Source organism: Bradysia coprophila, unplaced genomic scaffold, assembly GCF_014529535.1.
Source record: "Bradysia coprophila strain Holo2 unplaced genomic scaffold, BU_Bcop_v1 contig_74, whole genome shotgun sequence".
In the NCBI taxonomy this organism is placed as follows: Eukaryota; Metazoa; Arthropoda; class Insecta; order Diptera; family Sciaridae; genus Bradysia; species Bradysia coprophila.
This window is the reverse complement of record NW_023503978.1, coordinates 6,086-32,082: the sequence shown is the minus strand read 5'-3', so window position 1 is coordinate 32,082 and position 25,997 is coordinate 6,086. Positions and strand designations below refer to the sequence as shown.

The following is a 25,997-nucleotide window of genomic DNA, read 5'->3' as shown; positions in this document are numbered from 1 at the left end:
TTATTTATTGTCCTACCGATGAAAATTTCATTCAAATGGAGTGTGTAACAGCAAATATTTTCTTTAAATTCTTGCAATATCTCTACACAGACGATATTTCATGGTTACGAGTGTATAATGTTGGTCCAGTTATGGCTATAGCACACAAATATGGAGTTAATCATTTAGAGGAATTGTGTTATGACTATATGTCCGGAAGATTGAACATCGAAAATGCATGCACATTCTTACAGCATTGTTACCCCTTTCGCAACAAATTCACAGAAAAGCTGTTCTCCTTTATTGATGCGAAATGTGAAGATATAATATTGCAGCAAAGTTTTTCCGACCTGTGTATCGATGCACTTTTATGTATTGCTAAACGTGATACGTTGGTTGTGCGAGAACATCACCTTTTCAAACAATTAATCGACTGTACTTATCTGGCTTGCAAGAATACCAAACCAAATCCGAATGCAAAAATTGTTTTCGATCAAATACGCTTTCCTACTATGAACGTATGCGAATTCAATGAATGTCTACGAATCGCTCCAAACTTTTTCACTGACGAAGAAAAACTTTGTATTTTCAATTGTATACGTGGATCGGATCGGACCCAACGGAGGAGTGTATATAATTTGGCATATCCGAGTGTCAAGCGAGAATGGAAGTTAGTCAAAGAGTATCTGTTCGAGCCACAAGGCTACGATTGCACTCCAGGAAACAAAAATTTTGCTATGCGTTTCCAAGTAACAAAATCGATAGAACTGAAAGAAATTGAATGTTTTGCAAATGATAACTGTTCGTACTTTGTCGAATTGGTTGATGGACGCCAGCGATCAATATTTTCCAGATTCGTCCCGTTTTCGGACTCATACGTGGTAACGACTTCAATGAAATTAGAACCGTTAACCATGTACACTTGGAAAACTTGTATGTACTGTACGAGTACTATACGATTTGCTGTGTCGCAAGGCAACAATAAAATTCAAGCTTCGAATACGTTTTCGTTTGTGGGAAAGGGTAGGAGTGCACTGAAAAAAATTAAATTTGTTCAAAAGTATTTTATGTGTCTTTCAATCAGTCGATTTATAGTAAATTAAGGAATGGAAAAATGTCTGCACAAAGACGAAACCAATGTGTTTGTTACAATATTCGAAAACATTTAAAATAATGAAAAAAAAGTATTCAAAACTATTCTAATACATGGGAATAGAACTTGTGAATTGTGTACTTAGATCATACACGAACTTAATCTCAGTTTAACTTGGTGTCCCAGGCACCAAAATTTTGTGCTTTAAGAGCGTCGTAAAACATTTTCTTCACCTCATTATATTTCTCAATCCCTTCGGCCGACCAATCGGTTAGCTTTTCATCGATGTCATGGAACATATACCTGAATGCACTCCGTGACACTTGTGACGCCTTGCCGTTCTTCTTCAACCCAGTATTCAGATCGATTATCTCTGCGCCTCGTCCCATGCTCCAACAAACGCCATAATCTTCACACGAAGCAAAATTCGAAATTTCCATCACGAATGTGGATTCGAATTTTGGAGTGTTCAGTCGATATCCATCGGTTGAATTTAGATTTGCTACCGGCGACTTTTCCAACCGTCCGAACATAGCTCGATGTAAGTGGAATGGCACATAACTGCTGCCCAGGACGATCGATTCTAAGTAAATCGGTTTGATGTATTTGGATAGAGCTGCACCCTATAACATCAACATCATTATCGAATCAGATTTTAAATGAGGTCAGTATTTACTAGTTTACCTGTAAGCCAAGTATGTTCCATCGGGCCATTTTGTCTGAGCATGACATCGATTTTATCCGTTGAGCGTTCTGGAAATAAAGTTCTTATTTTCGTTTCCAGTTCGGTCATTGAAAATAATTTACGGTCTCGGAAAGGTTATCCGTCCCACCAATTTTTTTCGTCCGCAGTGTTCCCTGTCTAGCCCTACATGGAAAATGGTAATATGAAATCGATTAATTTAAAATGGGATTGAATGAGATCGCCAACATTTTTTTCAGCTGAGCACATCCTTTTAAGCTGAACACTCTAGCATCACCACAAGGTATCGTGTTCACGTACAAATGAAATTTCACTTCTGCTTTCAATTGAATCTCTTTCCCACTCAAAACAAATATCGATGGTTTCACTGAAAGCATAGGAATGGGAAGCAAGATATGGAATAGAAAATAGATTGTGTTTCAGAGATCGAACTTACTTTCTAACATCGATAGGAGTTCTCGGTATAAGAAACGAACGAAGCTTCGTCTAACCAACACCTCTGCGTGCATGTCATGCAAAACTCTGCCATTTTTGTCTTTAAGTTTATCTGCAAAGCATTTCGTTCCAGTACCAACAGCGACCACCGTAGCATCATTAACCGACATTCCATTAGTCATTACGATTCCAGAAAGCACTTTGTGGGCTTTGTATTGAACATTGTTTCTCATAAGTTCATTGAACTTGCTTCTTACAAGTCTATTTAAGATGAGAAAAAATTGTTCGTCATTTCAAATTCCACGTAAAATCATCGGTTTTAACAAACATTTCAATTGAATCGGCAAAAGGTTGTTCCAGCCGAAATGGTAATAATTGGGGCGGCCAAGATATTTGTTGAAGTTTGAAGCCAGCAAGACTTTTAAGAGCTGTTTCAGCAGCACTTTCTTTTGTTATTTCAACTGAACTACCCCATTGGTAGTAAGTTACACCTCGAATTGAAATGTGGTACTTGATTCGATTGTCGATTTTTTCCCATCCATCAGCAGTTATCTCTGACTCAAACAATAAATCCAATGCCTTCCTCATGGGGTTGGCATAATCACTGGACTTTTTCATAGCGTATTGAATGCTCGGTTCAGATAATCTTTGCCTTTTAGCTGCATTCGGAACAAAGTTCATGTCATCGTCATCGTAATATTCGAGTGCTCGTTTATGGTTCGAGCCTTGATCATTTTCATCGAAAGATGTATAGTAGTTTTCGCCAAGAAATTGAAATTGGTCGAAACTAACGTTGTGATAATTTTCATTCGTATCAGAAAGCTGATAATTTGGAATCATTTGTGGCTGACCGTTCCATTGAAGTGGATTTTCATGAAAGGTATCGCCATTTCCTTGGTAATATCCTGGAGTATTATTATATGGATCAAAATACGGATTCTGAGCAGGATCCATATTATAATTAGTTGACTGAAATAATCCTTGTACTCTTTGTAGGAAGTTCATCTTGACGTGTCTATGATTGAAATCAATTGATTGAAATCGTTTACTCGAATTTTTTTTATGTAAACTGTAAACAGTTACTCACGTCTTCTGGAAATTTATTTTCAACAAATTCACTTAAAAATCGGTGTTTTTCTGGTTAATTCCGAATTTTAAGATCGTCACTTTATGCACACACAAAACAGGGACACGAGTCAATGCTCTCCACAAAATGCCTAACCTAACTAATCATCAAAATTACGAATTATTGCGACGGCTAAAAAAAACAAAAGACATATGATAGCACATATGGTGATAGAGAAATAAACAAAATGCCAGCCAGTGTCATGTATTGGTGTCTGTGTCTCTACGAACTCTTACCCAAGGATGTGAAACAGGAGAATGGACTTTAGAAACTAAGGGTAAAATCTATTACAATTTAGTACTTTTCTTCATAAAAAGACTGCTGTCACTGAATTATTTTTTCATGAACAAACTTCACTGCAGTGACATTTAATGGGAATGAATCGATGTGAAGTTGTTACACAAAAAAATAGTACAGTGAAATTGAAGTACTATAAAAAAAATGTGGCGCCTCTACAGGCCAACCGACTAGGCGATCATATGATATGATGTATTCAGATTAGTGGAGTGCATCGACAAACCACTAACTCTAATATGATGTTCAACTAATCCGCAACATCTTATATCTGAATGCATTTTACACCATGTTTAGTTGAAACACTTTAAGCACCTTGTGTATCCTTACTTTCGTTTTAATAACAAAATTTTTCCAAGAGCTCCGTTTTTAACCTGTTACAGACGGCAAGCATATGACCACGAGCATTATCGGGTATATTACCTCCATCGATCAAAGTATTTTTAATCGGATGATTTCAAATCTTGAACTTAAATTTTTTTAAACATGCATTTTACTATGTAAAGAACCACATTACCCAGAGCTTGTCATTATTTTTGTCGTTGTTATCGTTAGCAAACTCAAAAGCCCATATGAACATTGTTCATAGTAATTGTAATGCTCCAAAAATAAGAAAAAACGGCGTTACTTCGTCTCGGATCAGCAAACTTTTCACACCTAGCAACATTTCCATCATTTATCTCATTGAAACCCAGATTTTCTCCCTCGAACTGTTATCGGACAAAATATCATTTTCGCATGGCCTTTTGGGTGGAGAAAATATCTGGGTAAATCCACGTATTTTGTGACAGAAATTTTTATCTTTCACTCTCACAACATCCCCATTGTATTGTAGCGATGGCGCTCTACAACATGCATAGTCACATTTGGTAACATGACTTACGGTATGTTTTTTCGCATCTTCTTTGGTGCGTATTCGTACATCAAAAAGAGACATTTGCTTTGGTAACATGACTTACGCTGGAATTTCCCATCTATTTACCAACTCAGTGACGGAAAGTAAAACTTCGTTTCAATTTTTGTTTTGAATCCACACCAGCGTTGTCGATTTATTGAAATAGTGGAATGATGTATTTCAAATGCTGCTGTGATGCTTTGATAGTGTAACAACGTGGTTCAAGTGATAAGGCTCCTCGTCTACAAGCCTCTGTTTCTTCTCTTCAATACCTCCTTCAATAAAATCTACTGGATAAGTCGGTGTCAATTGTAATTCTGTTAGCCAAAAAAAGCCTTCGTATCGTATCTACTCTCTTAAATTACAACGGAAAAATCTTCATTCAGTCATTTCCTCTGTCGTCCCTCTTTAGCTAAAATATCTCTTATTATGCCACGCGACATATTTTACGACATTAAATTAACAACAAAAGAATGAGACTACGTACTTTGCACGAGTCTGAACAACATCTCGACCTGGCTATAATTTTTGTATTTATATCCATTCCATTCCGCTTTTTACACTTAATTTTTGAAACACACCATCAACACCATAAATAATGACATAACTACCTGTTTTCAAACCATTTTTATGTGTACACAATTCAAAAATCACGATAAAACATTTTCCAGTAAAATAAATTTTCTTTGTTTCTCTATCCGGTCGTTTTTATCCCGAACCAACTTCTCTGTCGTAAAAAGTGTTTCCATCAACTCACTTGAATACAAAAACACCGGCAGCTAAATGTTGAAGATAAAAAAGGAAGAAAAATCAACGACAACAAAGACGAAAAGGCAAATATAAAACAAAAGACTTGTATACAACGGCATGTTTTCAAATTAAAACGCGGTTTATTGAATGGTTTTTCCTGACTCAACTAAAAATGTCTTTTATGACAATGGAAGCTAATAAAGTGAATATGAAGCAGTTACTTGAGAAGTAAAATTGCATTTGAAACGACTAAACGAGCGACAAGCATTCATTCTAGCAAAATTTAATATTGTTAATAACGGGTGTACCGTTCTCCATGACAAAAAATTGTCGTTACTTTTTTTATTTTTCTCCACACTTTCCATTTAAAACTTATATTTTTCTCGATTTTACGTACAACAATATTCACTGGTTAAATCTATTATGTGTGTCAAATAGCTGTGGTGTTATAAACGTTGTATATTGCACGTGGGGTCAGCGGAACCGGAAATATTTAACATAAAAAGATAAAAGAGAAAAGTTTTTGATGAAAAATTTTATAATGAAATGCCTTGATGAACCCGTCTTTTGTCTTTTTGTATAACTTTAAATATTGCTTCGAAGTATTATATACCCAACCCATACCTGTTGTTTGGGGGTAAATGTTTAATGTAAGACGGCTACACATTTTTGGAATTTTAACCGTAAACGCTTCGGAAACCAATTATACACCGAAAGGGACGAGACCACTTAAGCTACATTGCTAGTGAACTTTCCCGTCGAGAATAACATAATATAAAATCAATTTAACTTGAAAATTCAACAAATATGACTGAAACGTTTCGGGATATTTGTAGTTTTTAATCGTTCTAAAACGACTGTTGTCGACAGCGATGATAAAAAACGATTACCTCCAGATAATATTCCCTTAAAAATGAATAAATTATGACAAATTAAGTAAAACAATTCAAATCAACAAACAGAAGTACTAGATTTAACGAAATATTCGCCGTTTAAATTGGATAAAAAATTGTGAGATAACGTTGCAAGTAAATTATAAACATTCTCCTGCTATAACAACCGGACTCAAAATAATGTTTAAATCGTTTCTACCAAATAGAAGTACAGCCATGAGGGCAGTTATGTCTGACTCAGTCGACACCATACTTTATTTCGAACCATTTTCGATAAATATCCCATAAATGTACCAGAATAGCAGCAACTGTTTCTTTGATTCTAGTTTTTGTAGCAATTGTAATAAAAATATTACAAAATTGTTGTTTAGCTACATGTAACTAAAATATTTCCTAACATTTATTTATTGTTGGATGTTGGCAATAGTATATATCTATATATAATCGAAAATAGCATGAGTTTTCTGCATTCAGTCGTCACAGACGATATAACGTACAGCGTTCTCGAAATAAAACCTTATTTTATCATTATTATTTCATATTTGTTTTCCTTCTATTTATCGAGTGTATTTATCGGTATAAATATTATTTTTATTATTTGTATTAAACTGCTTCGTATATCCACACTCAATGAACAAACTCTCGTGCAATAATCACGTGATGCAAAATTTTCCACGTGACTCTAGTTGAAGCCAGGGATCATTTATTTTTTATGAGTATTATTATTCTGCTTCATTTATACTTATATATGTATGTATAAACTGGTACAAATGTTTATGGATGCTTATCCTAAAAGCTTCATCCATTGATGTGAGTATTGAAAGCTATTACAGTTATGCATTTCCTTTTGGCAATAGTGTTTTGGGCATGGAGCTAAACAAATCTATTTTAATATTAGAGCATTTTACGATATACGTATAGATGGTGTGCATTATTCTTATATGGTGAAATTTATGTGCATTTAACAACCAGAAAATGTTACCCCTCTATGTGCCATGTATCTTTCCAAGTTATTCCTTTTTTGGTTTATTAATGTCTCTCCCATTGCATTGAAAATGGCACAATTATGAGAACAGGAATTAATAAGAAAAGAAAAACTGAAACTTGGTCAGTCTTTAGAAATTTTTATTTGGACCAATGGAATCCTTCTGATACTAACAAGTATTTCACCAACCTGTGAAATCATCGAATGTTCCACCGAGGAACATCTCTTTTATTCAAGGTTTTTTTTCGTAATTCGCATCAAAAATACATCGAGGGGTAACCGACTGGCCGAAATGGTGGCAAATCAATTACTAATTCCTTTTAATTGCTTTCAATTCCTTTTATTACTTCAATTACCGGATTAACACCTATACTTGCCGGATTCGCCATTCAATTTCTATAATTCCAATAAATTTCTACAATTCCACGAATTTTCGAAATAATTCCACTATATTTTCCGTTATTATTCAAATCCATTGCGACATATTTTTTTGTAGGAAATAGTTGGTGACTCACTATAAATAACTGTCTCATAGAGACTAAAATCAAAGTTAAAGGAGCATTTTGTAATGAACAGATTATTTTGAAACGCTTTCGGCGAAACTAAAATTTGGAACAGCTATGTTGCAGCTTCTCGGATACTACGGTAAATAATTGTAATTGGTGGAAATACAAAAAATTGATGGAGTTATTAAGGATTGACCGGAATTAACTGGGAATACGTAAAATTGATGGAATTAAAAGGAAATGACTGGAATTGACTGGAAATACGTGAAATTGATGGAATTATGAGGAATTGACTGGAAATACGTGAAATTGATGGAATTATCAGTAATTGACTGTAAATACATTAATACATTGTAAGGAATTGAAAGTAAATTAGACTAATACAGATAAGTATGATGATCGGAAAAAAGTACCAGGAATTTCTGATCATAGGACTAATCGATTTTTTTCGAGATTTTTTGTCAAATATCAAGAGAAATACGAATATCCTCAAAGTCATTTTAACAATGACCATTTTTGGCGATAATATTTATATCACAAATACTCTTATAACGCTTGGAAGGGAAGTCTAGTGAGCGTGCTAGAAAGTTTAGATCCATCGGGTCACTTTCGCGTATCCTGGTCCGAGTTACCTGATCTACAAAATCATAATTTTTTCACAAACAAATTCAAAATAAAAAATTTACATTTGAGCACGACGGCTTTGATTAGCACTTCATCTCATTTCGATAGTCATGTCCGATGGAAGCAACTCGTCATTTCAATATTAAGTTTTCAGCTGATCTTGACGTCTGCCACCACGTATTGTTTCTATAGATTGTGGATTTGAGCACTACTTCACAGGACCGTTAATGATGGACGCTGTCGGCAGGTCGGCAACACGGTCTTCTGTTCCTTTTTTGATTTGTATTTCGATTTTTAAATTTCGTATCTCAAAATACCGTCTCGAAGGCCATCGCTGATTTTTGCGGTACTGACAATCCACGCCATTAGTCGTATAAATTTATACGTCAGAGAGAGCTTTTTTCTCCTTTGTTATGATCTGTCAGTTTTTCTATTTTGCGATTTAGTATGGAAATGAAAACTAAAATTGAGATATCTTTGCTGTTTTAAGTGGTTTTTCATATTTTTTCGGACCAAAATGTTTTAAAGTGTGTTTGGAATCGATTGACATTAACAAAATAATAAAATAGACAAAATATTTTCACACAATCGGTTAAGGCCAGTTCATGGTCGCATATATCGCAAAAATGTATGCGAGTATGAACTGGCCTTAATGCCAATCGATTCTAAACACATTTTAAACATTTTGGTTCAAAAAAATATGAAAAACCACTTAAAACAGCAAAGATATCTCAATTTTAGTTTTCATGCCTTGGGCAAAAATTACGGAATTTTTCTCGTAATTTGGGCCCTCGGCATGAAAAGTTGTATACGCATCTGTTGTGGACGGTTTATTTTAGGCACTTTCGCTTGCCGCCCTCACTTCGTTCGGGCTACAACTCGCGAAATTGCCTAAAATATACCGTCCACAACAGATACGTAAATAACTATTTCATTTCCATACTAAATCGCAAAATAGAAAAACTGACAGATCGTAACAAAGGAGGAAAAAGCTCTCACTGACGATGACGTATAAATTTATACGACTAATGGCGTGGATTGCAACTTCCACGCTCATTTTTTTAGTTGGTTCGTACTATGTTACACAATGAAATTGGTCACATGAAACACTCATTCAGCCAATGTGAAAGACTATTTCTTAAATATCCAAAAACATCATAATCTACGGCTTCCGTTACAATATCAACAATAAGATGCTTTTCCTAGTATTTTTATCGACGTTGGACGACATACAATGATCTAATCCACACTAAATAAATAAATGACGAACAATCGTAATGAGCTCATCATATCAATAAAAATCGCGAGAAAGAAAGTACTATAAGGTTTCGGGAAAAGATAAGAAGGTTGTTTCTTAGAGACATGAGCCCAAGCACTCGGCTACATAAAAATTGTTCGTTAGTATTGTGTTTTTGCGGAGGAGGATGACAATTATATTAAATTATTGTGTGCAAAACGTTTACGAAAAAGTACATCAAATGTTTTAGTTACAGTCAGTTACTCAAAGAAATCAGATTGCAGGTTCTTCATTGAACAGTTTGTTGCTTTTTTTAAATTGGAAACCAAGGAAACCAATCCATAGATTCTATCATAAATTTATAAAATCTCCTCATCTTACAGATTCAATCTGATTGAGATTGAGACTCATTACCCTCTGATTGAAATAAATACCAATCTTGATTTTGGTCTACTATTGTCTGGTTTGTGTGAATTTGCTTATATTAACTCTTCAATGTCAACTAATTAGTGCCAACGGAACAGGTACCTAATTTTCGTGTATTACGTATGTTTGCGCGTTATCATGACACCGCCTTTGGTTATATTTGGAGCCATACAGTACGTATTAGGAGCTATAATCAGTATAATAGATCGAACTCGAAGATGTTCGGTTGTAATTGAGAACCATGGTCGTCATCACGCTCATTTGTGGTGTGCATCAAAAAATGATCGCATAGGTGGCAAAGAGGGCATATGGCTAGCACCAGGTGAAAGTTTAGGCTGGAGTTTCGGTTGGACACCTACCACTCAATTTTGGTGCACAATGGATTGGTATGGCCGAAGATACGGGTGGGATGTATACGTTGCGAATTGGGGAGGTCTAACTGGCCGATGGCATATAAGAGACGATGGCATCTATGAAGGTGGCGGCGATAAACGTATGGACATAGAGTCAAATCAACCTGTTGGCTAATACGGCCGATCATATTATTAATAGCTAAACATGCCAAATAAATTTTAAACGTTTATTAACAAAGATATAGTAGATTATTGAACTGGTCTACTAAATGCGTTGTAAAACGAATGTTTTTATGTTTACAAGAATAGAAATTATATTCCGAGGATTTTAAATTTTTTGTTTGTATTGTTTGTATCACGTATACAAATGCATTTAGTAGACCAGTGCAATTTCCTGCTTTAACTTCTAGGTGAAAAATTATTACAGAGCAAGATAGTAGTAAGTATTTAATGATTCATTTAGTTTCCTATCATCGTGTTCTGTAATGTCACCATACCGACCATCTGCAAGTTAAAATTTTGCAATTTGATATCAAAATGTTCCTTCCATTTAACCGTGAATAAAAAAATTCATTGAATTCCAAAACATATTTTTTGAGTGAAAAAAGATTTCGCATGAACATTTCCAGATTTAGAATACGGTCTTATTTGTTAATAATAATTTGACGCAAACACATTTTTTATTGCACTTAATCCTAAATGTTAAATTGGGGTCACCAAGCTGCTGGGAATTTCGCGCTGGAGTAATTCACAATTATGCACAAAATGTCACATCTTATATAAGGAAAAGGTCATTTTGTGAGTCATTGTGAATAACTCCAGCGCGAGATTAATCATTACCAAACTAAAACTTGAGATAAAATAACAAAAAACTTAGATTCGGTCTTTATATAAAATGGAGATGATTTGTTTGAAAACGGAGTTACAATTGTTAAAAGTTTCCTATGTGCAGAATGAGCACCAGCTGAATATCACCAGCTGGATCTACTAACACACACTTATTGTATGATAAACAATCGAAGCACATTCTTCGCAATGTGTTTACTTCATTCATATGTGATATGTGCGCGCATAGATGACGTTGACGTAGAAATGTACTGTCTTTGAATGTTTTACAATATAAAGTGGTTTTGTTTGTACACCAGCTGGTGATATTCAGCTGGTGCTCATTCTACACATAGGAAACTTTTAGCAATTGTACTATACAGCCTGGGACAGTCAAAAAAGTTCATTTTTATTCTATACGTAAAAATACACTTTTTTGACTGTCCTTGGCTGTATCTCCGTTCATTAAATTTCCATCACCACTTTCAATTGTTTTTATCTCCACTTATTATCTTCGATTTTGGAATTTTTATCTCTGATCACATCTCCGTTTCTGAAATTTTATCTCCACTTTTAATTGTTCTGATCTCCATCACGTAGATTTACTATCTACAAGTCTCATTAAATTACTATCAAAATTCATTTTTTTTATCTCCAGAAATATTATTATCCGCAAATGTAAGACGTTTGCAAATTTGTGTTTAATCTCCTATATTAACTGGAGTACACTGATACCTCACTAGCAAAATATTTAAGGTTTCGATTAGAATCCCTTTTATATTCTGCTTGGAATACAAAGTTCCAAGACTTTATAATTTACAATTTTTTATCAATAATTAAGGCATCAAGGTTAAGGAGACAACTGCTCGAAAAGTCATGGTACAGGGCCCAGAAATGTCACTATAAAAATATACATAAAGTCTCTGTCCCAGCTTGACCCACAGCTTCATACAAAGTCGCAAAGTCATGGTACCGCGTTTTTCAAAGTAGTTTCCCCTCGATCAAGTTATCGTCGTATTTAACTTTGATTCTTTCGCGTAGAACACATTCAATATGCTTAAAACAACTTGCTGCTACCCACAAGTCTCAATGAATCTGAGTGTCCTGCAACAATGAAAAAAATGTAACGAATCACTAAGCACCTTTCGCTCCATCGATTTTTGTTGTTGCCACAGTCTCTAGCGGTGCATGTTAAACAATGATAGTGAACAAACTTTATGTATATTTTCAAATTAAACATATTTCCGTGATTTTTCATTAGTTCCTTTTTTTGTATTTTTTTTTTTATTCCTCGATTCTATTTGCTGTTCATGACAATTTCGAAAATGGAAATTTCCCCGTTCACTCATTGCACACAGTGTGAAATCAATCAATAACAATAACAAACATAAATGTTTGTTATAGGCTCTTGAAGAGATGTGCTGCGTTGCGGTCTGGTAAATCAGATAGATTTACTATAAATTAAAATGTATAAAAAAAACTCTAAATTTTGCCGGTAGAAAATTGACAATGTAGTAATGATTATCACCGAAACTGTCAATTAATCAGGTCGATGTAATAATACTATCGTTCAATTTTTCTAGCGCCTAAATGAGAAATTTTCAACTTAATCAATGCACTGCAAGCAAAATTGCTTCTAATGAAAGCTTCCAAATAGAATACTATTTTGTATGAAGATTTGTTCCAAATTTTTTTACAGTGCAAAAAATTGTTCGATACACTCTTAGTTTCAGTACTCTATTTAGAGTACCACTCATGCCTGAAGTGCTATGACTTAATAGAGTCGGCATTGTGTGATTATTTATTTCTTTTCCCTAAGTTAGGAAGGATTGAAACTTAACGACCTTATTATGATTCTTTAAGTCTTTACATCATAAGGAAACTTAGTACGGAAACTGCAAAAAGCACTTCTCGAGTTTTTCGCATTTTTTGGCCGCAAAGCATGAAAATCGATTTACAGTTTTGCTTCGAAATTTTTCGTTTTGACGTGTGATAAATTTGTAACTCGAGCCGAAGATGAGGATATATCCAACACGTCGAAACAAAAAAATGCCAAACAAACAGTGATGTACTAGTTATACCGAGTAGTTGAAAAAGAGCAGAGTACAAATGAATTGAAAACCTTTATTAAAACAACACCATCAAGATTGTAATTATTATCGCTGCTTTGTAATTAAGAAAAGTTAGTGACAATGAATACGCTGTTGTTTAGCAAATGTTAACATTAAAATTAGTTGGATTCGGACAGTTATGCAGACCTCCTTCATCATCATACGCATAGCTATATGCAGTTGGACAGTCACGGTGTATTAAATTTACGTATTGAGTTTGAGTAACAACGCCTGCCGTACACTCATGAGGACTGATGGGTGGTGTAGGACAACACAGATGCAATCCCGGATCAATTCGTTCTGATTTACCCATACCTTGACCAGCGATTAAGTAGATTAAGGCTAAATTCACAAAAATTTAGTCACTTAAAAAAACAATTAACCTACCGTATGGCGGTGGGAAGTTCCATTTTTTACAAGGTGCTAAACACTGTACAACACGATCATTTCGAATTACCCTCAAATCACCAACTAAATTTTCATTTGAAGGACATGAATCCAATTTCATCGCACAATTAGTGGTGATGCATGATCCTTCCTATTACGGAAAATAGACAATAATTGAACCTTACGAAAGCAATAGCCTGAACCTGCTTATCGGGAATGATTTCCATAGGCAAAGAGTAACCATCAACTAAACTGATATCATACCAAACAGCATTTCGATCGTTCGTAGCTGGATAAAAAAATTCAACTTTTGTTTCAGCTGGTGGTTGACACCCTGTACTAGGACATGGAGGTATAGATTGACCGACGGCACAGTTTTGACCATTGTTGTCGCAACCAGTTTTCGGCCAAACACGACCTCTCCATCCAGAATCAGGAACATTGTACGTTGTTCGTGCATTCTGTTCTAGTCGTTGGATTCCATTTCCCAAAGACGGAAAAGGATTTATCCAAATGGGATAATTACATCGATTCAGAAACGTTATTGAACGTCCCCCTGATAAGCCGACAACTCCACAAACTGCATTTTGATCATTCTTTGGAAAGGCTTCGCTTTTCAACACTTTGTTGGTTTTCATCCAGCAGGTACCACTGTTAAAATCAGTCCAAGTGAAGTGCGTACATTTCTGTGTGGACGCACACATGTTGGCACAGTCTTCTGATTTCGATTGAGCATTCGTTAAATCATTTCCACTGAAAGCACACCAACGAGCTGAATCGCTTCCATTCCAGTCGACTAACTGATCGTCTGTTAGGGAAGTAGGTTTGGTTTAAATGATAATTAAGAACAGATCAGCATACCTGAATCACTAATGATGCCACACAAAGAATTCTGATCGAGTTTGAGAAAAGCCTCTGTCTTCGACACCTTATTCGTTTTCATAAAACACGTTCCGGAATTATAATCGGTCCAAGTATAGTGTGTGCAACCATAAGTCGATGTACAGAGGTCTTGGCAGTCTTCGGCCTTCGTTAGAGCACTAGATAAATCATTTCCACTGAAAGCGCACCATCGAGACGAATTGTCAGCATTCCATTCGATTTGAATTGTTGGAAATGTTGTCGTCATCAATAATGTAGTAGTAGTTAAGACCGAATGCATCTCAGATCAGATCAATTTTGCGGTATGTATTCAGTTGTTGCTCTATTGCCAGTCACTTTCTTTGTGAGAAAAATGTAAAGATTATTTTTGTTTACCAGCATTTTTTGGTAATTCCACCTCGATAACGTTGCTTTTAACCTCCGCTATCGTGTAGGGTTATCAGTGCGAATTTATGTACAAACGTTCTTGTGTAACGTAGTTAACAAAAGATAATTCCTGTTATGAAAGATGTTGAGAACTATAATATTGCTGATCCATGAAGGTAAATGTTATAGACAGCAGCGAGTTTTTATAAAGACTTACATTTAAAGTAAAATAGAGCCAAAACTCCGCTTATTCGCTCTGAAACGCTACCAAAATTGGAAATAGACAATGATAATAGTGTCTTATAGACTAACGAGAAGCAATAACTAATAAGAATGCAGCCAATGATATATCAAAAAGATTTTATTGATTTGGAATGTTAATTTGTAAAATGTTTTTAGCCCCGTACGAAGTACGAAGGGGCTTATAGGATTACGATGCCGTGTGTAATTGATGGAATTCGAAGCAGACGGTAAGGGCAAAGTGTTTGCCTATGTTCATAGATGACGAATCCGCAATAAAAATTTGGGCCGTCTGTCTGTCTGTCCGTCTGTCCGTCACGTCGATATCTTGAGTAAATCAAATCCGATTTCAAATTTTTTTTTTCCCTGAAAGATAGTCAAAATAGTGAGGCTAAGTTCGAAGATGGGCATATTCGGGTCGGCCCTTCGTGAATTAGGGCCACCTAAGTGATTTAAGGTCTTTTGGTGACATTTATGGCAAAATAAACGATGGAAATGTAAATGACACGGCAAATGATAGGTATTGTCAATGCCAATCCAGGAAAAAAAAGTTTTTTAAAATCGGGTGAGTGGACCGTGAGTTAGGGCCTTAGAAGTGAAAAGCTACTAGGGCCCTATGTGTATTTTACATAGAACTCAAGTAAATTTAATCCGTTTTTCGTAATTTTTGTTTCATTTGGAAGGTAATCGAACGCCAAATAGAAAGTTGTTGAAAAAAAAATTAAATTTGGGTCCTTGGACTAAGGCCACTACTAGGGCCCTATGTGTATTTTACATTTCGAGTAAATTTCATTCGTTTTTCGTAATTTTTGTGTCATTTGGAAGGTAATCAAAGGCCGAATAGAATGTTGTTGAAAAAAAAATTAAATTTGGGTCCTCGGACTAAGGCCGCTACTAGGGCCCTATGCGTATTTTACATACAACTCGAGTAAATTTCATCCGTTTTTCGTAATTTTTGCTTCATTTGAAAGATAATCGAACACCGAATAGAATGTTGTTGAAAAAAAATTAAATTTGGGTCCTCGGACTAAGGCCGCTACTAGGGCCCTATGCGTATTTTACATACAACTCGAGTAAATTTCATCAGTTTTTCGTAATTTTTGTTTCATTTGAAAGATAATCGAACACCGAATAGAATGTTGTTGAAAAAAAAAAATTAAATTTGGGTCCTTGGACTAAGGCCGCTACTAGGGCCCTATGTGTATTTTACATATAACTCGAGCAAATTTGATCCGTTTTTCGTAATTTTTGTTTCATTTGGAAGGTAATCAAAGGCCGAATAGAATGTTATTGAAAAAAAATTAAATTTGGGTCCTCGGACTAAGGCCGCTACTAGGGCCCTATGTGTATTTTACATATAACTCGAGCAAATATCATCCTTTTTTCGTATTTTTTGTTTCATTTGGAAGATAATCAAAGGCCGAATAGAATGTAGTTGAAAAAAAAAATTGGATCCTCGGACTGAGGCCGATACTAGGCCCTATGTGTATTTATACTCAATAAATTAAAATTTTAGGGCTATTTGAAATTTTTGTTTTATTTGAAAGGAACGTCGTACGGGGCTTCGTAATTGCGCTATGCGCAATTTCTAAGATGTACACATTACATAATAATTTTACTTTAACAACTTTAACCGGCGCATAGGCTTACGGTCAAAGTAGGGTGCCAGACGCACTAGGGTCACGTACGCAATAGATATACGGGTTTGTACGGGGCTCAGTCGCAGCAAACGCTCCGACTGTTCTGATGGCTCGTTTTTTTATTATAACAAATATTCCGTATTGATTGACATAAAAAGCGTTTATAAAATTAAAATTAAACGTCGTTTGATAAAATATAAAAAATTTCAAATGTTCCCATGATACGGGCAGCATTTGTCCTTTGTTTTTCCGTTTATTAATTACATTCACCGTCTTGCACAACCTGTCTTGGAAGTAAGTTCGTTAGGACATGCAACCGCATTAAAATTGAAACTTGGATTATCAGCCCCTTTGAACCATTCAAAACGCCACTTACACCTTTTGATACCAAACAAATATATAAAACAATGGTAAATATTGACATGTATTTGGTCGACATACCCTTGTCTAATCTGTGACGGCAGTTGATCACATTCTTGTAAACTGTGAACTCCTCCGTATCGATCTGAAAACATCGCAATTTTTATGAACGGAAGAAGATGAAAGTTTCAATAATAACTATCATAATCGTGACTAACCACCCCATCCACCATCTGGAGCACCCCATTGCGATGAGCATCCATTAAAAATGCCAACTCCACCACCTGGCATTTGCAAGTCAAAATGATTTTCCTGTAGAGAGAGGAATTACAGTTAAAAATGGAAGACTTTTTTGCTTCGGCAAAGACGAATACTGACTCCTAAATCTCCACCAGTGTTTGTGACTTGTACAATCATTTTTTTCCCATTCACTGGACCGGAAGTAAATGTTAGTTCGTAACATTGACAACACCAATCAGCTTCCGATTGACCTTTAATATTTGCCGCTGCGAAACCATACGCCAAGTTATCGTTTATTGCCCATGGAATATTATTGTTGCACGTGAATGCATCTTTTTATAATTGTATAAGTAAAAACCATGAAAATGGATATTGAAAAAAGAACGAATATTCATTACTTCCACCATTCTCACATCCATTTCGTGTATTTTTGTCAATTACGTTAAAGCCGTCTCGATTACATGAATTAACGGGACTGGTAACGGAAGCCTTTCCATTCCAGGAGCATGACGGCTATAAAAATATGAATTTTTTGAGTTCGAATTCTAATTTAAATTTTCATTTTACCTTGCAGCAATCCCAATAACGTGTAGACCGACCGCTTTGTGAAACATCCCTTTCAATTGTTGAGTTAATTGATGGATCAGATATCCAAAATGAAGACTCGAAATCGGTAGTCGATTCTGATAAGTCTTGAGCGATAAACTTTGACTCTAAATTAGAAATTGTTCCTGACGAAATCACTCCACAAATTGCATTTTGGTCTAGTTTAACAATTGCTTCACTTTTAGATACGACATTCCTTTTCATCCAACACGTTCCACTATTAAAATCAGTCCAAGTGTAGTGTGTACAGTCAGGAGTAAATGCGCAAAGAAGATGACAATCTTCTCGTTTCGTTAAAGCATTTGTTAGATCATTTCCACTAAAAGCACACCGGAGCGCTGAATTCTTATTATCCCATTGAATCCGGATATCTGCCAATATATTGCGTTGCGAATTGAATGGTTTTCTTTGGTACAATTCTATGAATTAAAAGAAATCTAAAAAAAATATTTTCATACCAGAGTTATCAACAATTCCGCACACAGCATTTTGATCATGTTTGAATATTGCATCTGTTTTCGACACTTTATTCCTTTTCATCCAGCAAGTTCCGCTGTTAAAATCGGTCCAAGTGTAGTGTGTGCAATCTGGAGTCGACACACAAAGAGGTCCACAATCTGTCGACTTTGTTAGAGAATTAGTTAGATCATTTCCACTAAAAGCGCACAAAATTGCCGAATTATTTGAATCCCAATCTATTCGTGGGGAAATTGACGATGTAATTAATAAAGTATTCACAACAGAGCACAGATCCATCTTGCGATACTTCAGTTTCTAAACGCATTGAAATGTTTTTCGGTTAATGCCAAATTTGTTGAATTTACCATGATAAGAGTAAATTCAGCTAAAGCTAAAGAGATACAGACGGCGCGTGTTTGAAAGGTCATGCTCGCAATTTTTTCGTCACGGTTTTTTTTTTTTTCATTTTGTCAAATTTTTTAAACATTTGATAAAAATGATTAATGGAAATTCCTTACGTACTTGGGTACCTTGTGCTAGTGGAACTGTATTTTGTACAACAATATTATTCGTACAGTCACAGGCAGTGAAATTTCAGCATGAATTTGCTTTAGCTGTTTTCACACAAACTCAAACAATAAAAATTGTTTACACGTCTTTATACGGTTTCTACGGCAGCTTCAACCGCATGTTTATAAACAGTTTTGATTGTATGTGTGGATCAGCTGAAAAACATCTGAACCAAATTCAACTGAAATTTTACTGCCGACTCTATTTAAAATATTCGAATTTCAATTTTCTTATGATTCGCTAATGTTACATGTTTCCCTCAGTAATACAGTTATTAAATCTGTTAATTGATTATATCAGATAAGTATTTTCAGCAGACTGAAATAAAATCTTTCAATTCACTTGTGTACTTCACCTTAAGACGACTTTAGCTAGAGCTTGTCAAAGTCGATAATAGAAGATAATTCAGCTTTTTACAGATTTTGCCTTGACGCAACATAATTGTTTTATCTTTCGACATTGAAATTAGTGAATGTTTGTTCCAAAAGAGATGCAATACGAAATTATAACAGATGCTATGCAATCTGTAAAAGGTTACTGTATTATCACTGTTTCGAAATTTCAAGGTTTTAAGGGTGGAACAAAACATGCCACACAAAAAATTCTGTGATTCAGTTTCAAAATCTCAATCCCTAAATTACTGTTTTTCGTTTAGGACAAACGTCTTACACATTGCACCTCTTATAAACTCGTATACCGTCGTGAGTCATTCTAAACAATATATTTTCGGCTGTATTACTTGTAGATGTAGATACATGGCACACATATACATATAAAATATTGGCAAATCGAAGGCAAATAAAAATGCAAAATTATTATATTTTGTCATGTCATTTCTGATAAAAATGGTTCAAATTTAAATTTGAATATTGATCCTATACCGCTAGACATATATGTACAGTTCAAAAGCTGTTGTAGCAGCAGAAGTGTAAAAATATAAATGTGTAGGAACATTATAGCGAGACTTCTTTATATTATGTGAAAAGAATAAAAAAAGTATGGAAAAAAAGAAAACTCGGCGTTGTTACTACAAACAATCCAATATATATCGAGAACGAAACTCTGTAGTTTATTGTGATATCGTTTTTGAAAATGTTACACGTTGCAGTGTACGCTACCTTCTTGGATAGGTACTTCTGAATATATGAGAAGTGGGTAATGTTGAAAATAAAATATCAGGAGTTATTGAGTTTTCTTATAAATTTTTTTTTTGATAAAAATTTGAATCAAATCAAAACAATATGTAATGCTCCGTGTAATGTATGTAATTCTGGGAAACACCCGAGGTTTTAGGGCTTTTTGCTAGGATAAAATAGGAAGCTAGAAGCAAGTGGTAAAGCCATAATGGACGATGATGTTTTTCACATAATAGACACTATTTTTGACGGTATTCAGACGCAGACGGTGTGAAACTAGATATTACTTATGTTGGGCGGATACATCCCTTATCCAAGGACAATTTTTTGAAAATCATTTTTCTATATTTTTTCCGAATCGCCTACATTTTCCAATTTTTCCCAAAACATTTTTTCTAAATAAACCTGTCACATACGGCTCATCTGTGCTGTGGTACAATGCATGTTAAAAAAATTGAAGTACAAGATTTGAAATCAACCGATTAAAAATACTTCTTTGGTCGATGGAAGTAAAGACCCGATAATAATATATGCTTGCCGTCTGTAACATGTTAAGGAAAATATGGGAAAATCTAGTGTAAAGTGGGAAAATACAAGAAGATATGGGGGAACGTTACCCAAAAATATGCCATGTTCTTATCACTATTACGTTACGAGTTCAACGAGCTATAGCTTAATTTTTCAAATTTACTTTTTAATTCTTAAACACATTTAAGGTTTGATATGGTTTAGAATCTGGTTCCGCGTGCTTCATTAAGTGTACGAATCTGAACAGATATCTCTTGATCTGAACCTGATTTTCAGGTTGACCTGACAATATTTGAATCTGAAAAAATCCCAGATATCTGACCTGATTTACCTGAATTTTTACTGATTTTCAGGATATCAGGTAAATTCAGTGCGGGCATTTTTTTAAACTTCAGATTCGGATAATCTGAGCTTCAGGTCCGCCTAACCTGTTGCAAGTGTTTCATTAGGTTGCATCAAGATCATTTTACTATCTTGCTAGGATTATAGATGCAAATTTAAATGGCAGAAATAATTTATTCAAATGTGCTACAGAATACAATTAACAAAATTTCCAACTTTTACAGTTTCCCAACATTATAGTTCCGTTACACTTGTTTTTTTAACTCATAATCTTATCACTACAGAGTTAAGAAACAATTCGTATAAATTTTCGAAACATTTCCAACAATTTCTTCTTTTTGTTATCCACAATTTTCGATTGTATCAAATAGTCAAACAATTGGATCATAAAAGTGTCTTTCTGATTCGAGTCTGGATGAAATGTGGATAAGTCTTCGTTTCTCAATTCCACCAACAGGAATTCTTTCAGGTCGTGAAAATTGCCTTTCATATCCTTTGGAATATCGGTGTCTTTAATTGTCGACGACAAATAGTCCTTTAAGTTAATAATTTTAATTATTTTCATCCTGGATTCTTGCATGCCGTTGAATTTTTTTGCAGCTTCGATTAGATCTTTCGAATATTGCTCCAAAATGGTTTCGGTCTTACCATGCACATGTATCTTAAGTTTAGAAATTTCATTCGAGCATAACGCTAATTTTTTCGAAACATTCTCGATCTGATTGTCGTGGTGCTCGCCAGTAAAATTACACAATTCGAAAATACGAAACTCAAGGAGTAAAAACTTGATTTTGTCGTCATTACGAAGATCTGCAGGAATTTCGGGAAGCGACTCGCTATCAGATGCTTGAAAAGCATTTTTGTCCAGTGATGGATTTGATTGATGCAATTTATTGGTTCTGCGATACATAGTGTTGTCTCCGACATAGCTGGTGTAATCTTCGTCGGCTGTGGTTAAATTACATGAAAATGAGTTGTATCCCTCTTCACCTAGTAGCTGAAAAATTATATTTCCGACTTGTGATAATGCGGATGTGTTTGTCGTTGTTGGCATTGTTGACGATTCGAAAGTCAGAATTCGTTTAGTTTCATCGACTGTAATGTCATTATTGCTTAGGTCAGATACTGTACTTGTTACCGACTGTTCTGCATCAATTGAATCAATCGGAATGGACGTTGAAGTGATGAGAGATGAATCAAAAACAAATTGTGATGTCGAAACAGTGTCTTCGTTTGCTGTGCGTGTAGTTTCTCTGATACCTAATATTCTGTTCGCAACATCTAGATCGAACCGTTCATTCTCGCCTGTGAAAATAATCAGAAAACGAATCGTTAAAAGTGATGAGGTACGAACTTCAATATCCTTCTTTCTATGAATTCACAATCGTTAATACAATCAATTCATACCAAAGGTGTCCCCACATTCGATTTGTAAGGATTTTATTTTCGTGTGAGTACGGACAAAATTACTTTATTTTCAGTTGTTCAAATGAATTTTTTTCAGTTCAGTTGAAGTGGTAGAACTTTTTTTTTTCTTGGAAAAGTATTTTGCTCACATAGTTACAAACCATGCAAGCTTTATCCGGTTTTACATTTGTTCGGTAATATGTTTTCCGTTTTAAGATTAACAAAATTGGATTTCAGATCGGGTTTCATCAATCAATTTGTAAAATAAAGTATTGCGATGTACAAATTGGTATTGCTAATTTAATGGATGGTTTTGTATGTAGGAGATAAATGCATAAACTTGAAAGTGTCGATATAGAAGTATATAAGGAAAAAACAACATTAACTGGAAAATTCAAAAGCTTTTAGAAAAGTAAAATCAATGGAACGAGGCTTTCATATAGCTATTGCTGCGTAATATAATATTGCGGTCAAGTAATTTATTCTGTGCAATGCTGTAGCAGCTCCTTAGTGTTAATCAATTTTAAAGACAAAAAAAGGAGAGTAACTGATTAGTGATGTAAATGGATTACATCGAATGCCCAGGTGAATTTTTTGTGACTGTTGTTTTATATGCAAAGAAACCCTTCCTTCGTGAAATTTTTCACTTTGAAAATTACGACAGTCAGTGCAGACATCACATCTGCATTCGTATCGGACTACACATTGCTCTTTTTCGAAATAGAAAATGTTTTATACTTAGGGAAGAGAACTGTTGGTATATTTCACTCACCGGCGGCGGAGGTATAATGCGGTGGTGTCGAATCCGTTGCATCTGTTCCTAATTCATCCAGGTTAACTGTTCAAATTAATTATTTTTTTGATTTTTTGTTATCGATATCTGATATCACATTTCCTCTAAAAAAAACATCTTACCAACAGCAACATTTTCTATCGCTGGATTATTTTCAACTCTTTCCGTATCAGTCAGCTCGTTCACATATTTCGCTGCATTCGTGTAATTCTCATTTGTGTAAAGAATATCAATGATTCCCTTTCTCGGTTCGTGTTTGGATTCATTCAATGAACCATCAATTTCATTTGATTTAATCGATTGAGTATCCTGTTGTGTAGTAGCAGTTGCGAATTGATTGAAGTCTATGTTACTGGAGCTATCAGTGGTATATGATTTATCATCGATGGTTGCAGTGGTTGCTGTATATATTTCTTCAGTATGTCTCGTATGACTGTCGTCGGTGTTGTAATTATTCTTATTATCGATGCAATCAGCTAAACTACTGTCTTTGATTACATTTATGAATGCTTCGTCGTTGATGAAAGGTAAATTGGGAAAGTATTTCTCGCCTTCAACGATTACAGCATACATGGTCATCGCACATAACAGAACTTTGCAATTCGCTGTGGCATTTTTGTAATGATTTCGTATCTGATGTGAAACGTCTGGATGAAATCGTTGTAATAATCCTTTATCGTCATTTATCTAAAAATTGGGAATGGTTTGAATAATTGAATGGATTGAGTCATCAAATAGATCCAAAAAAGGGTCAGAGATCAGAATTCTTTTTCGGATGATACGCAAATTCTTTAAATGAGACATCTAACACATCTAACACTTCTTACTTACAATTTTAAAACAAAATTCTGTAGTTGTGTGTTCACACGCTCCATCGTCAGTTGATCTTTTAGTCAATCCTTAAGTGAAACCAATGGAAGCAATAATGAATTTGAACGAAAATATTAAATTTATTTTTAAATTTCTGCAACTGATCGACATAAATGATTTGTTATATATATACGACCAGCAGACTTACGTGAAAAAATAGATTCTGAACTCCTTGCAAAAGCTACCTAAGACATTTTAATTTTGATTTTATTCATTAAGTGCTTTATTATTTTAAATATCTTGTGCATAAAACTTTAATTGAAAATTGCAATAAATTGAAATTCAACCTACCAAAACTAATAACACAATCAAGCTGCAATTTTTTTTGTTAATCATCATAAATCTTGAGTTTTATACGACTTTTATTTCAGATTAAAAAGCAAGTTTGTAATGTTTGAAACTGTTGTAGTGCTCCGAGAGGAAAATAATAATGTATCCAAAGTGTTTTATTCAGTTGCTTTCAGACAAAAGGAAGTTTAGCGACTGAATTGTAAACGCGAATATAGTAGTAAGACTTTACTTTTCGTAGTAATAATACTATGCATAGTCAACGGAATTCGATTCGTTACGCAAATTAAGTTTCTCAAAACAATTGAATGAAAAGTTTACACTTTTTTTTAGTTACATATGAGAGAACTCTACATAGAATTTCTCATTCTGTAAATAAACTAATTTAAATTTCTTCATCTAGTACAAATAGGAACATACGAGTGAAAAAAAATAGTTAGATACCAAATGGAAACCGAAGTAAATAAACACTGAAGGTAGTGCGTACCCTCAGCGTATCACAAAAAATACGGAGCCCAAGTTTCGGGTGAATATAAGATTTGTTATGTTGAAACTGCGTAAGTTAGTATATTGAATGTTGGCATGTGTTGCGAATATGACTTGTGTGCAACATTAAAAAATATATTCACCTGAATGATCAGTGTTTTTTTGGCTGATTTGCATTACCTTCAGTTGTTTAAATGTCTTTGGAAACTTTTTTTTTTGAGTAATTGAGGAGTACACTTCTCCCGTCTCCTGTACACTTCAAGTTGAATGTCTTCAACTTGTCACTTGAAACAATTATATACAAAAATTCCCGCATATTAATTTTTTTTTGATTCGTCTGATAATTTTCGAGCACAAAAGGTACAGCAACATCAAATCTCAAGCCTCGTTTCCTCATTCCAAAAAGAGAAATGACACTATCAAGACACCAGCTGTTTTGTCATCTGATAGACTCATACACTCATACAAATACACGACTGAAACGTGCTTATATACGAGTTTAATGGTGACACGCTCGAATAGTGGTATGAGTGGACCATACCATCAGTTGCTTATAAAAAAGTTGAAGCTAACTGGAACACAGATTTGGTTGACTTTACCTGTATATCCAATATTATTAAAACGATTCCGGCAACGCACCAGCATTTACGTATCTGGATCTCAGATACCACAATCGGACAGTGGTACCAACATTCGACTTACACTTAATAAAAACATGTTCATACAACTAAGATACTTTTCATGTCATTGTGCGTGCACCGCAAATGCTGGTGCATTTCGTTGATTCTAAACTACTTCACATCCTCTTTCACCACTGAGACACAAACCCAGAATCTTTCACTTGCCCGGGTAATGTTCTCCTACCAATTGGCTTCCTTCTACAAAAAGTTGCGATGCCATGTGTAAATAGCCGAAAATGTTACAAAATGACTACTTGAACACTGAAAATTTGGGTCTAAAGTCATTAAAAGAAAATCTTGAAATACATTGAGATGAACTCTTTTCATCTTTCTAACAACTAACGGGGGGGGGGGGTGTACTTAATATGTTGCTTGGGAACACTTAAGAGAAGCAAAATTGTCGTTTTGAAATTGCATTTTTATTGCCAATATTTCGGAATTACATCCATTATCAATTTCGTAATTCGGCCAAGTTGTGATTT

At 34.8% G+C, this 25,997-nt stretch overlaps 4 protein-coding genes and 1 long non-coding RNA gene across 7 annotated transcripts; 1 reads left to right on the top strand and 4 right to left on the bottom strand.

The window, feature by feature from the left end:
- Positions 1 to 1,028: 1,028 nt before the first annotated feature.
- LOC119084510 (double-stranded RNA-specific editase Adar-like) lies at positions 1,029 to 3,485 on the bottom strand. The gene is made up of 7 exons (XM_037194525.1): positions 3,298 to 3,485; positions 2,539 to 3,225; positions 2,212 to 2,471; positions 2,004 to 2,142; positions 1,880 to 1,940; positions 1,757 to 1,825; positions 1,029 to 1,695 (listed from the first exon to the last, which is right to left on the bottom strand). The coding sequence occupies exons 2-7, from the start codon at positions 3,213 to 3,215 to the stop codon at positions 1,237 to 1,239; spliced, it is 1,665 nt and encodes a 554-aa protein (XP_037050420.1). The 5' UTR covers positions 3,216 to 3,225; positions 3,298 to 3,485; the 3' UTR covers positions 1,029 to 1,236.
- A 6,222-nt stretch (positions 3,486 to 9,707) lies between these two features.
- On the top strand, positions 9,708 to 10,632 carry LOC119084514. Of its 2 annotated transcripts, XR_005089075.1 has the most exons (3): positions 9,708 to 9,819; positions 9,904 to 9,983; positions 10,045 to 10,632. It is a non-coding gene; the product is annotated as an uncharacterized LOC119084514 (long non-coding RNA). The 2 variants fall into 2 exon arrangements; XR_005089074.1 differs by having other exon boundaries at positions 9,708 to 9,983.
- Positions 10,633 to 13,265: 2,633 nt separating this feature from the next.
- LOC119084513 lies at positions 13,266 to 14,863 on the bottom strand. The gene is made up of 4 exons (XM_037194530.1): positions 14,484 to 14,863; positions 13,826 to 14,430; positions 13,623 to 13,773; positions 13,266 to 13,550 (listed from the first exon to the last, which is right to left on the bottom strand). Exons 1-4 carry the CDS (start codon positions 14,782 to 14,784, stop codon positions 13,333 to 13,335), a joined length of 1,275 nt encoding a protein of 424 aa, XP_037050425.1. The 5' UTR covers positions 14,785 to 14,863; the 3' UTR covers positions 13,266 to 13,332.
- A 2,054-nt stretch (positions 14,864 to 16,917) lies between these two features.
- Positions 16,918 to 18,891, bottom strand: LOC119084512 (endoglucanase B-like). The gene is made up of 7 exons (XM_037194529.1): positions 18,415 to 18,891; positions 17,918 to 18,327; positions 17,749 to 17,863; positions 17,489 to 17,682; positions 17,329 to 17,422; positions 17,192 to 17,255; positions 16,918 to 17,128 (listed from the first exon to the last, which is right to left on the bottom strand). The coding sequence occupies exons 1-7, from the start codon at positions 18,710 to 18,712 to the stop codon at positions 17,017 to 17,019; spliced, it is 1,287 nt and encodes a 428-aa protein (XP_037050424.1). The 5' UTR covers positions 18,713 to 18,891; the 3' UTR covers positions 16,918 to 17,016.
- Positions 18,892 to 21,160: 2,269 nt separating this feature from the next.
- LOC119084511 lies at positions 21,161 to 24,529 on the bottom strand. Of its 2 annotated transcripts, none has more exons than XM_037194526.1 (6): positions 24,353 to 24,529; positions 24,210 to 24,246; positions 24,023 to 24,090; positions 23,314 to 23,878; positions 23,171 to 23,236; positions 21,161 to 22,296 (listed from the first exon to the last, which is right to left on the bottom strand). In XM_037194526.1, the coding sequence occupies exons 1-6, from the start codon at positions 24,398 to 24,400 to the stop codon at positions 21,278 to 21,280; spliced, it is 1,803 nt and encodes a 600-aa protein (XP_037050421.1). In that variant the 5' UTR covers positions 24,401 to 24,529; the 3' UTR covers positions 21,161 to 21,277. The 2 variants fall into 2 exon arrangements, with proteins under 2 accessions (XP_037050421.1, XP_037050423.1); XM_037194528.1 differs by having other exon boundaries at positions 24,210 to 24,242.
- Between the last annotated feature and the right edge of the window lie 1,468 nt (positions 24,530 to 25,997).